Genomic DNA, 12,810 nt, shown 5'->3' on the forward strand with positions numbered 1-12,810 from the left:
TTAAAGATTAATTTATGGTACCTATAAAATACATTTTAGAAAAAATCTGCTTAATGTTTACTCACCTTCGCTTCGATACTCGACTTTTCCTAAATTGTTGCTTGACAACCTGAAACGAAATTTGTAGCAGACACCTCGGATTAGCTTGGAAAATATCGAATTTTACTGGTTTTTTAAGGTGAATCTGTTCGAAAGGCAAACTTAATAATGGTGAGTGTCTATCCTCTTTAAAACCACTTTAAATTCCTTTCTTTCGATATCCGTTTCTTATTTTTCTACTGTCATGTTTCAGGTGTTTGTCTCTTGATTTGAAAGTTGAATTGATGATGGTTAGGAACTTAAGGGCCTAGATAGTCATTACACTAGACTAGGGCTGTCTAGGCTAGTGATATCTCCAGTCCAGGGAGCTTCGGCGTCGGAGCCCCAGTGCAGAGCCTGCATGCTGTAGACCTAGATCTAGGCTAAAGTCTAGCCATAGGAAAACGATTCAAAGACACAGCAGGTTTGGTCACATTTTTTCGAAATGTAAAGAAGTGGTACTGGTAGGTCTAGGTCTAGTTTTCTTACAATGTTTTTTGACACCTCTGGAATATTTGGGCATCCGTTCAACCACTTGAAATTATAAATTTGAAGAAGACTTTGGCCCGAATTCACAAAGGAGGTTTGTCGACAAACCTTGGTTTTTGTACGTCATATGACGCGTTTTTACGCGTTTTTTACGCGTTTTTTACAAACCTGGTTTGTAAAGAACAAATACTGAAATGGAGGTTTGGCGAAACAAAAGGAGGTTTGTCAACAAACCTCCTTTGATTGTGAATTCGGGCCTTTAAGTTTGATTTTGAATTGAAAAATGATGCCCGGGAATTGGACCAATGGAAGGATGATTTTTTGGCGCTAGTGTACTTTCGTATCCAGTTTTGGAGATACCCTGCCTAGACCCTACTCTAGACCAAATTTTCTGTCTCTTTCGTTCGCTAAGCCTCTTATTTGGGTAGGGTCGGCAAAGACGCGCTCATCCCGTGCAGGGCTCCAGTTTCCAGTGGGACGTGTTCATCGGAGCCGACCCTACCCAAATAAGAGGCTTAACGAACGAAAGAGAAGGAAAATTAGGTCTGAGACCCTACTAAAAGTAAAACATTCGTTCGAAATATGGTCATGATATAAAGTTGTTATATTTCACCCCTTTTGTGTCAATAATGATAAAAATGATCTTATCTTTTTTGGAGTATTTTTCCTACAAACGAAGACGGGTGTCTGATCGCGCACTTGGTTAAAATCCTTCCCATAGAGATTGCACACATCCCTATATGCAGTCCATGAGCATTGCGCTCTCATGCAAAATTGGTCAATGGTTTTATTACCAATAGGGTCTAGATCTACTGCTCGTGATCCTGAAGGTGATACTCAAAGTGAGGTGTCATATGAAAGAGCAGGTTTTTCTCCATATTCCCTAAAGCCTAAGGGGCTGGACTCTGAACTCTACAAATATCTGACCAAAACAGCGATTTAAACATTGTTTCCATGGTAACTCAGAGATTTACCAATTTCATGAAGTGAGCCCCCAATGGATAATTTGGGCCAGCTGCATATCGTGCTGTGCAGCTGTTGAGCAAAAATTATAACTCGGCGTGTACCACTTTTTAGTCCATTCTGGACAAAAATTGGATGAATATTGCCTAGATTTTGGGGGGCTGTATCTTTTGATAGAAACATCGGTGAGCCTTGAGATTTGAAATGCATTCTTCTGAGTAGTTGATTTTTTCAATTACCCAACCATGACAACAACAACAGAGAGAGAGATGGGGGAAAACAATCCAAAAGGGAAAATTGAAAAATCGTTCAGACACCCTATTTATAATATTCATTTTCTCACAGGTTTCACAGCAAACCGCTGCACAATTACAATACAATTGCATACCATACCGACGAAGGGGTGCAAACTGGCGAGCGTGCAAGAAGTTATTGACTGTATTAGTCGATTTCACGGCTTCACACGCGCCCGCATCCTAGCCCTTTGTCGGTATGTTACAGTATGCAATTGTATTGTAACTGTGCAGCGGTTTGTCGTGAAACCTTTGAGAAGGTGAATATTATACTGTCTTTGCTTCTAGAAAAAAAGATAAGAAAATTGACGCGGAAGGGGTAAGAAATATATATTGTCCATTCATTGCTTATATTCATAACTTGATTCTTTTATCCAGGCAAGTTCAGCGCAAGATGGACGTTATTCTTTCATCTGTGAGTGGTATGATCCTAACGCAGGACTTACGAGACGATATCAGTTCCTCTTCTATCCTAAGGATAACACTATTGAAATGGTAAGCTAGTACTTATCATTTGTGAACCCTTTGAAAATTGTTGCCTTGTATAGTATAGGTATGTAGGTAGATAATTGTGGCAATTGATTACTTCAATACTGGATTAGTAGAGAAACTAGGCCTATATTGAATTCCGATCAAGATCTTGATAGGTTCTTGCAATTATCTGCTTGTGATTTGGTTCTTTAAACAGACTTGTAATAGTGATTTGTGCTACACAAGCAACGTTTATTATCATTAAACTTGTAACATTAAATCTAATGAAAAATGATGTGAAAGAATGTTACATACATGTACATGTATAAATGCATTTCCTTTTATTTATTTAATTTTCTGTCAGTTTGACCTGAAGAACAGACGTATGTTCTTGAAGAGATCCGCTTGTGATTCGGTTCATCTAGCAGACCTGTATGTCGGGAGCACGGTGAACGTTCACTCACGTCAATTGAACCTTGTAGAATATTCTGATGATTTCACAAGGAGAGCCCTAACTACTGTCAAAGAGAAGTGAGTCAAACAAAATTAGATTTTCTGAAATTATTATGTTTTATTATGTTTATCAGGGTTGTATTAAATAAACTCCTTGCAGCCTCAGTGTACATCTGTTAGGTGTTGAAGAATATACCCACATTGTTGGTTTATTTATGTGGATAATTTTCAATATGCCAAATAAATAGGTAATTCTTCTGATTTCATTTGATCACATTCTTCGGTTTTGATATTGTTTGATGGCTTTGAAATGGAAAGTAGTGACATGTATAGAGTTCTTTAAGTGATGGTAGCATACATAACCTTCAAGTTTCAGCTCCTGTTCAAATAATGGTCTTTTGAAGGAGAATTTTTTTTTGTCATTTCATTAAATCCCATGTGATGTGTTGCCTGCTGTGGGATTAAATGTTGACTTTCCATCACAAGCCAGTTTCTGGCATCCACATTAGCAAATATTGACGGTCTCAGATTTACTGTAAGAGTATCGTCCAGGACAAACATTCATGTTAATTAATTTCTTTGTAAAATTGTCCGTCCCCCCAACGTTGAATTTCCATCGCATGCCTATCTTGACATACTAGTCTCTCTCATCCACATTAGCAAATATTGACAGTCTTAGATTTTCTGTCAGGGTCTCGTCCAGTACAATCATTAATGTTAATTAATTTCTTTATTGTCTGTTGTGGGATTAGATGTTGACTTTCCATCACATGCCCATCTCTTGCATCCACAACAGCAAATATTGACAATCTCAGATTTTCTATTAGAATCTTGATTGTCTAGTACAATTGCATTAATTGATTTCTTTGTAAGTTGTATGTCCCCCTCCATGTTGAATTTCCATCACATGCCTACAGGTTGTACGTACCTTGACAGACCAGTCTCTCGCATCCACATTAACAAATATTGACATTCTCAGATTTTTTTGTCAGAGTCTCGTCTAGTACAATTTTGTTAATTAATTTCTTTGTAAATCATAGTTTTACCCCCTTCACCTCGTAATGACATGTATGTTATAATGAATGACATCTTATGTCATTAAATTTCAGGACTCTGGGTCTGATCAAACCAGATGCTATTTCCAAATTTGGTATGTATGCAGACCTTTATTGATTCAATGCATACAAGTAGATGTTGTTGTAAAACACATATGCTGAAAGTTTGATTTGTTTGTATTGAGTTGTTTGAAGGTTTTATCATTTTTTGATTGTTTGTAGATCGCTACAAACTTTGCCAGTTACATTACTTTACACTGTTATAATGCAATGCATCAAATGACAAACATCTCCAAGGCTTGTTCACTGGTAAACAGTGGCAGTTTACCACAGGTTTTTTTTTAAGGCATGGCTGCGCTTTAATCTTCTTGATCTTGCAACAGACAGATTATAAATGAGTATGCACATACACATACTTAAATGTAAAAAAACATCATGGACTAAGAAAATAAAAGTGCCCAATCCCCAATCCCTTCTCGTCCAGTTCCTGATGGGATGTAAAGAAGTACCATCACCACCAAGAAGAAGAACCATAGAAAACTGAGTAAAGTTTTTTTGAAGATAGTTTTATACATTCTAACTGTGCACAAATGATTTATTATTTAAAGTTGATACTCTAAGCAAATAAATGTCCCTTAATTTGTTACCTACGGCAAGTATATGTTATTTTTAAGTTTTTCAATTACTTAGTATATCACAAAAAAATTCTGTCTACTCGAAATCCTCAATTGAAATGTCTAAAATATCCGCCTCTCTTTGCATAGAAAATCAGTCACGACGCTGGTCTACTATTTATGACCTCACGTCCGGGAGAGAGTATATTCACGTACCCGGATGTTCCATAGCAAACATGTGCAGAGTGATACGATTTTCTGCATATTTTTGTTTCAAAGGCTGAAAAGTCTAATAAATCATAATTCTATGTACAATTCTTTACCTTCCCCTAGTACTTCATAGTATTAATATCAATTCCCCTTTTAAAAATGATGACATATACATGCCAACGATGTGCTATTAGTCGATATTTTCACCATGTAATTTTTGTTTTGGTGTTGAAATCGGCCCAGGCACGGAGTGAACAGTAGTCTACCCATGCACAGTTCATTACCATACACTACAGCGATCTCCCGATGGTTTCTTCTTCCTTTTTCCCATTTTCCCATGTCTTTCGCCTTCCTTGGCCCTGAACATCCTTCATCTACCAATTCTGACACCGGTAGTCAGGAGCAAGTCTTTGTTAGTTGTTTTTCTTAGCTGACAACGTCGCTTTCATTCTCTTGCAATTGCCGATAAACATACGTAACTAGCGCACGTACGTTCCATCACAAGCAAGCAGCGCCTAGAGCAGCGGCTTGGTCTTACCTCCCGATTCTGCTCGCTCCACGAACGTTCATGCAAGAGCCGCATCACTCGCCAAAATATTATAGAGGAAGCGCGCTTGCATGATCTCATTCAAGTTTGATATTTTACAACATAAAATGTTTAACTGGTACTGTATCCTTTTTTGAGGCAGTCACACACATCTATGATAAGTACTATCATAGTTCTAGACCTATTCGTTTTACAAAACTGCTCATGCATGTACATCTGATGACAATATAATGCATCCGCCTATTCATAAGTGCACGATTTAACTTTAATTCCTAAGCAGTGAACTCGTCTTAAATCTCTACCAAATAGGTGAATATGAGGATATAAAAAGAAATCAGCGACTGGAAAATGTTGCTTCGTTATTCTTCATTCAAATGAAAACAGAAAATCCATCAAATATACTCCTTAACAACAACAAATCTAAGCTCTGACAGGATAGCATTTACGTAGGGATATCACTGCCATTCATTCTCACTGAGCCCATGACTCCCGTTCGTGACGTCACGGATAGAGGCCCGACTCTACGTGCACTTCTGGGTTTCAGACTTAGATATTTTGGTAGAGTTTACTCGAATAAATTTATTATTCTAAACTTGTTTTGTCGGGTGGACACCATTTGGTGTTATTATGGGGGTTAAAAGCTTTCTATTTATGTAATTATCTCAGTATTTGGGATTGTCTTAGAGTATCAACTTTAAAGGTGATTGGTACACTTTAAGTACAGGTACCCATCCTTACTTTCTCCTTGTGTGTAGGTCCCATATTTGATATGACGTACGAGGCAGGATTCCTGGTTACCAACGCTAAGATGACTCGCTTGTCAAGAAACGCAGCTGAGGAGTTCTATGCTGAGCATGTCGGCAAACCATTCTACAAGTAAGTGTGCTCTGTACTGAAATGATCTCTTGATTGTATAATAATAATAATAATTCTCAGCTTTTATATAGCACGAATTACAAGTAAGTCTCTAAGCGCTTCCAAACTTAGAGATTATTACCTCGGCTTTAGCTGTGCTGCTATTACGGCGTTCTAGCATTTCAAGGAATTAATTCCTGGAAGGTATCCATTTTTATCACCTGGGTTGAGTGAGGCAAATTTTATGTACCGGTAGATTAATGTCTTGCCAAAGGACGTTAGTGCCGAGGTGGGACTCAAACCGCATTTGTAGTAGATTGTAGTAGATATTTGACAAATTATTTTCTCTCAGGTCATATTGTGGTGCTCGATCCATTATTATTAGCTCAGCTTTAGCACGGCTGCCATTACAGAAATCAACATTTCCACTATGTAATGATGTGTATGTGAAAAGTTATATGTTAAATATTTGTTGTACAATAATCATTCCAAAGTCTGCTGGCTCAGAATTAAGACTACCCATTGTATTCAAATTGCAGTCTTGTAACTTCTTTTTTTTATGCAGGTAATCTTTCCCTGGTTTAGAGTTAGTTTTCCTGATATATATAATTTCTATTATTGTTGTTTGTGATTAATTATTTTCATGTAACAGGCATAAATGTTCATTTCTATTCTGCCATCTCTATTTTCTTCTTTCCTAAGCGCAAAGGGACTTTCTTTGTGCTAGTGATATGCACTATACAAGTAACGTTCATAATTATTATTATTATTATTATATCATTTATTTCTCTTTCAGCAACCTGGTGAGTTTCATGTGCAGTGGTCCGATCATAGCCCTGGAGTTGATGGCTAATAATGGTATTGGAGAATGGCGACGTCTGCTGGGACCTACAGACAGCAGCACAGCGCGCAGTGAAGCTCCTAACAGCATCAGGGCTAGGTTTGGAACAGGTGAGGAAAATTTTTCACTCAAATTCATTAGTATCCAGGGGAGTGTTTCACAAAGACTAACATCGACTTTAGGTTAGACTTAACTATGACATGTCATTCATGCCACTAGTTCCTCTAACCATTTGTTTCTTGTAATAACCTTTACTACTTACAATGTGTTACAGTATTATTGTTGCGCACAATTCACTGCACATTATCCACTCCCTGGGGAATATTCCAGCTACTGGTAGTCACCATTTTACTGGCATGTCCAATCACCAATCACATTGACTTTAGCATCCTACCAGATGCCATTTATAAACCTGGATGGAGAGGAGCAATGTAGAAAGAATACCTTTCTCTAGGACATATGATAAGGCCATGCTGGAGCTTGAACCCACGACCTTTGCATCCCAGTCAATTAATGACACCACTTGATTATGACACCTCTACATTGTATCTAGGTAGAAGTGTGTGGTGTTATTTATTAACCCATTGTTTACTGAAACCGGGTGTCCCATGTATTAAGAAAATGTATTTTCTAAAAAAATTACATTTGTTGTATCTTTCTCATCTATAGATAACACAAGGAATGCATGTCATGGTTCAGACTCTGTCGATTCATCGAACAGAGAAACAAACTTCTTCTTCGGACCGTCGGCAAGGATGCGCAATACCTCTACACTTGATAACTGCACATGCTGTATCATCAAACCAACAGCAGTCAAAGAAGGTATGTAAAGCACCTACATCTCTTTACTTGTATGAGATATTTGAGAGGATATCGCTTTAAAGGCACCAGCATTGGTATATAGTTCTCAAGAATGGTAGATCCCTGACAATATTAGATATTGAGACAATTATTGCTGTAAATTGCAATTAAAGAGAAGGTTGAGTTCTGGGAAGAGGTGAAAAATAATTTGTGAGCATTACTCATTCTTATTATGCAAGCGTGGAAGAACATCAGTTAAGACATGTTCCCTGAAAAGCATGGCTCTTCAAATGCCTTCGTATTCTAAATATGCATGTAAAATCGTAAAAATTGGGGGGCCGGTTTTTTACGCCACGTGTTCGTGTAGTCCCATATACATCTTTCTGTGCAAGTGTTTGTAACTTTACCAAAACTTGGCCAAATTTCTTATCATTTTGATGATTCCAGAACCTTGCAATACACACAAATTCTTATATGCTAGATGATCAACCTTTTCTGGTCGGTTCCACACCGTTTCTTTCACAATGCAATCGCATGACCATAACTCAACTTCATCTTTAATTGATACGCTTTTTAAATTTATTTCAGTCTAAAGAACAAAGTGCAATATTGCAGGTGCCTCAACTTCATATATAAAAGAGTTTTCCTCTTGTTTGTTTGAATTTTTTTATTGGTGGTGCTTCATTTGTAATTTCAATTTTTATTAATTTGTATCATTTGTTATGATTATGTTGTAATTTTACCATTGTATTTTGTCCAATCGACTGGTCCATGTCACAGAGGGGTCTAAGATAATGGCGGTATATAGGCTTGATTAGATATGAAGAAGTAAAAGCACTGTAATTTTCTAATGAAAGGCAACAACACGTAACAAATTAAAAGTTCCATTCGTGTATTCACTGAGCTCTGATTTATAAGGCACAGAAATATTAACCGCATTGAATTTACATGATGAACAAAATTTACTGTGTCATGTCTGAACTAGGCTTAAGGAAGATAGGTGAGAGATATATCATAGTAGACTTAGTATGAATACAATGTTGTTTATGTTTGACTCTACAGGTAAAGCAGGTCAGATCATGTCAGCTATCTGCAACGAAGGTTTTGAAGTGGTTGCCTTGGAAATGTTTCACATGGAGAAAGCCAACTCTGAAGAGTTCTTTGAGGTGTACAAGGGTGTCGTCGCAGAGTATATGGTGAGATCTGAATCTTTGTTGTAAATCTTTTTTCTCTCCTGTTAATCCATCTCTCATAATCTCTACTTTGTATAGATGTTGTAGTCTTGGGTTCGATCCCTGACATGGCACTATTGTCCTCTGGCAAGGCATTAGTCTACATTTTGTCTGAGTGATAGGATCATATTTGATATAGGTTGACACACTTGAATAGATTTTAAGGTTAGAGTCAAGTTTGGGTAGTGCAATTACTTTGTGAAGCCATTTGAATTAGTGAATCCTGTGAGGTTTTAGTGTTATCAGAATGATGAGAAATTGACTCAATTCGCTGAAAGTCACATCATAGTCATGGGTATATGGAACTACACTCATTTGCGGTAGGAGTTGGGTCCAAAATTTTCTGCATTTTAACATCATATTATTATTTCAAATATGAGGGAATTTGAAAAACAATCCTTTTTGGTGAATATAATTTTATATGATATTCTTCCAAACCGACATACAAAAGAATGAGAAAGTTTGCGATTTTTTTTCTTCTCACTCTTACCAGAACTCGACCTTCCCTTTAAATCCTGGCCCTGATTCATAAAACTTTTTATCAATAACAAGTTCCACAGATCTATGACAAATCTGCTCACAGCCAATCAAATGCAAGGGTTTCAGTAGCTTATAACAATGATTGTAATTTATCATTTATAAAGTTTTACGAAGCAGGGCCGAGAACAACAATGTCTCTAAGATTATAAGTCCACGAAACAATAAAGAGAGTGTCTAACAATATACCTGTTTATCTGTTCTATGATAGGACATGGTAACTGAGCTGACATCGGGGCCGTGCTATGCTCTTGAGATCAGGTGCTCCAAGTCCGACGACGTCACCAAGGCTTTCCGAGACTTTGTCGGACCGGCCGATCCCGAGATAGCTCGTCAGCTGCGACCTCGCACCCTGAGGGCTAGGTTCGGCAACGACAAGGTCCACAATGCTGTCCACTGCACCGATCTACCCACCGATGCTCTGCTGGAAGTGGAGTACTTTTTCAAGATCTTGTCCGAATAAGACGTACCGGCGTCTTCCAAGTCATTTTCCCGTCCTACTCATCGTTTACCGTCGTTCATACCCCCATGCGTGTGTGAATGAAACAACTGGATACTCTGTGATATAAAGGCACATGTTATCTGCCTGGAGCCAGAAGGGCATTGTCTCTGTGTTAAAGCATTTGAGTTAAAGCCTGTTCGGTTCCAAACAGACGATGTTATCCTTTGAAATGTTATGACATTATAGTTTTGACATACATGTATATATATGTCGTTGCCTTATTAGAACACTTTTTCAATTGACCCTGCGCCTTCAAGGGTGCATATAGCTCACCTCATTTGGAGCATGTAAAAGGAGTTTGTGAGACTGCCATGTTTAGCATACGTTTTATAGAATGATGACTTATGACCGGGAGAATTTTAAGAAGCAAAGCCTTTTCAGTTTATCGGAATATCAAAGACAAAACTTTAGTTTTGATTTCGAACCTACCCACTTCAAAAGAAAATTGACTTGTATAAATCAAATGATGCATGCTTTCATCTGTTCATTGCAGGATCCATCCACTCTCGTTGAGTATGTTTATCCATCCATCGTACTCAGTCTGACAGTTTTGTACGATAAATGTATGCAGCCTCAACTTGCATGTAGACAGATAGTATAATGAACTCATTCGCATGCATCATTTGTATAATATTCAAATTCACTTTTCCAGTTTCAATAATGGGAATTCTAACATTCCTAAAAGCATAATTATTACTGCTGGGTTGCATATATCTAATAGTATATTATTTCCAATTTTGATTTGTATAGATGAGGTATTTATGTCTTTTTGTAGGAGGAATTTCATTCTAATCTCCTTTTTTTTCTTCATAGAATGGTATACTGTAACACAAATTTTTCTTCATTATGACCAGCCTAGTCTCTGCCTTGCTGTGATAATGCTATAAGCCTTAGAGATTTTATAAAAAGAGGTTTAGTACTCAACTAGTGGCCCTTTATATTATTCTATATCCTAATCAATCTACTGCAGAATTAAATCTGATTTGTCAGTATGTAATAATTTACATACAGATAAACTTGAGTGCTGGGAAATTTTCTTCAGCAAATATTTGATCAGAAGAGAGTTTTGAAAGTCCATTTAACCATTTATTCAATTTGAGATGTAGATATGTGTACAGTTGGCATTGCCATATTCTAATGAAATTGTATCTTGTGAATAAATATTTTTCATATTGTCTGAATATCGATATCGCTATGGATCTGTTTATTCTGTGTCTGTGTGTGACTGTAATGTTGTATGTGAAAGTAAGGTTGTAATTATTTTTACCGTCCATCATAACCATCATCATTATCATCGCCATAATTATCACAACCAATAGTTGTCATCATCACCACCATCATCACAACCAATAGATGTCATCATAACCATCATTATCACAACCTATATATGTCATCATAACCATCATCATCATCATCACCACCATCATTATCACAACCAATAGTTGTCGTCATCATCACCACCATCATTATCACAACCAATAGGTGTGATCATAACCATCATCATCATCATCATCACCACTAACATCATGACCATCACTACCAATATCATCATCATCATCACCACTAACATGACCATCACTACCAATATCATCATCATCACCACTAACATCAAAACCAATAGATGTCATCATCATCATCATCACCACTAACATCATGACCATCACTACCAATATCATCATCATCATCACCACTAACATGACCATCACTACCAATATCATCATCATCACCACTAACATCAAAACCAATAGATGTCATCATCATCATCATCACCACTAACATCATGACCATCACTACCAATATCATCATCATCATCACCACTAACATGACCATCACTACCAATATCATCATCATCACCACTAACATCAAAACCAATAGATGTCATCATCATCATCATCACCACTAACATCATGACCATCACTACCAATATCATCATCATCACCACTAACATCAAAACCAATAGATGTCATCATCATCATCACCACCACCAACATCATGACCATCACTACCACTTTCGCCAGCATCAGTTTCCACTATGAGCATCCATCAACCCATAACAGTTCAGAGTTTTCTGTAGGTCTATTAAAATGAATTAGCCTTTCCTCCTCAAATTGGAAACAATTTTCAATATTTTCCACTTTTTAAAAATTAAAAAAATAAAATTATGTTAAAGGTAAAGACCAGTAATGGTCATGCGATTGCATTGTGAAAGAAATGTTGTGGAATCGATCAGAAAAGGTTGATCATCTAGCATCTAGCATCTGCAAGGTTCTGGAATCATCAAAATGATAAGAAATTTGGCCCATTCTTTGTAAAGTTACAAGCACTATACACAGAAAGATGTATATGGGACTAACCTATATCTCTCACAGACCATGAGAGAAACAAATTTACCAAATATATGAATTAGTATAGGCGGTTTCCCGGCAAATTTTTTATCATCATGTATTAGTCAAAACATATTCTTTCACATGATTGGTAATGAGAGCTTCCATTTCATTTTTTGAAATTGGCGCGTTTCCAATACTGGTCTTTACCTTTAAATGAAAAAGTGTGAATGAAAATAACAAAAAGTCAACAAGTAATTGCCAATTTGTAAAAATTGTAAAATAGTGATTATAAATTCCACTCCTAATTGCCAATTTCGAGACTTGAATGATTGCGTTCAATTAAAACGCTCCTCTTCATGAATGGAACAATGCATTGCAACGGAAATGGACTAACAAAAATTCCAGCAATTTTGTTTACCCCGCTCATGTACAATGTGTGATTCAGAGCATTTCAAATCAAAAGTTAAAACCAGAACATTAAAAAGGTGACACTCAAATGATATGGGCTAATCAATAAGAAAACGATTTTGTGAACAACATGA

General features: G+C 36.9%; 1 protein-coding gene across 1 annotated transcript; it reads left to right on the plus strand.

Moving 5' to 3' along the window:
• The first annotated feature begins 77 nt into the window (after positions 1-77).
• Positions 78-10,121, plus strand: LOC590350 (nucleoside diphosphate kinase 7). The gene is made up of 9 exons (XM_030981923.1): positions 78-210; positions 2,202-2,318; positions 2,659-2,825; positions 3,857-3,897; positions 5,929-6,049; positions 6,825-6,979; positions 7,539-7,691; positions 8,733-8,866; positions 9,651-10,121. The coding sequence occupies exons 1-9, from the start codon at positions 208-210 to the stop codon at positions 9,900-9,902; spliced, it is 1,143 nt and encodes a 380-aa protein (XP_030837783.1). The 5' UTR covers positions 78-207; the 3' UTR covers positions 9,903-10,121.
• The last annotated feature ends 2,689 nt before the right edge of the window (positions 10,122-12,810 follow it).

Source organism: Strongylocentrotus purpuratus, unplaced genomic scaffold (assembly GCF_000002235.5).
Source record: "Strongylocentrotus purpuratus isolate Spur 01 unplaced genomic scaffold, Spur_5.0 spur5_scaffold_12, whole genome shotgun sequence".
NCBI classification, from domain to species: Eukaryota; Metazoa; Echinodermata; class Echinoidea; order Camarodonta; family Strongylocentrotidae; genus Strongylocentrotus; species Strongylocentrotus purpuratus.

Bases quoted from the DNA above. Each gene is read 5' to 3' on its own strand.
- LOC590350 (XM_030981923.1), top strand. The intron at 2,319-2,658 runs GTAAGCTAGTAC...ATTTTCTGTCAG, and splicing joins AGGATAACACTATTGAAATG to TTTGACCTGAAGAACAGACG. The intron at 6,980-7,538 runs GTGAGGAAAATT...TCTCATCTATAG, and splicing joins CAGGGCTAGGTTTGGAACAG to ATAACACAAGGAATGCATGT.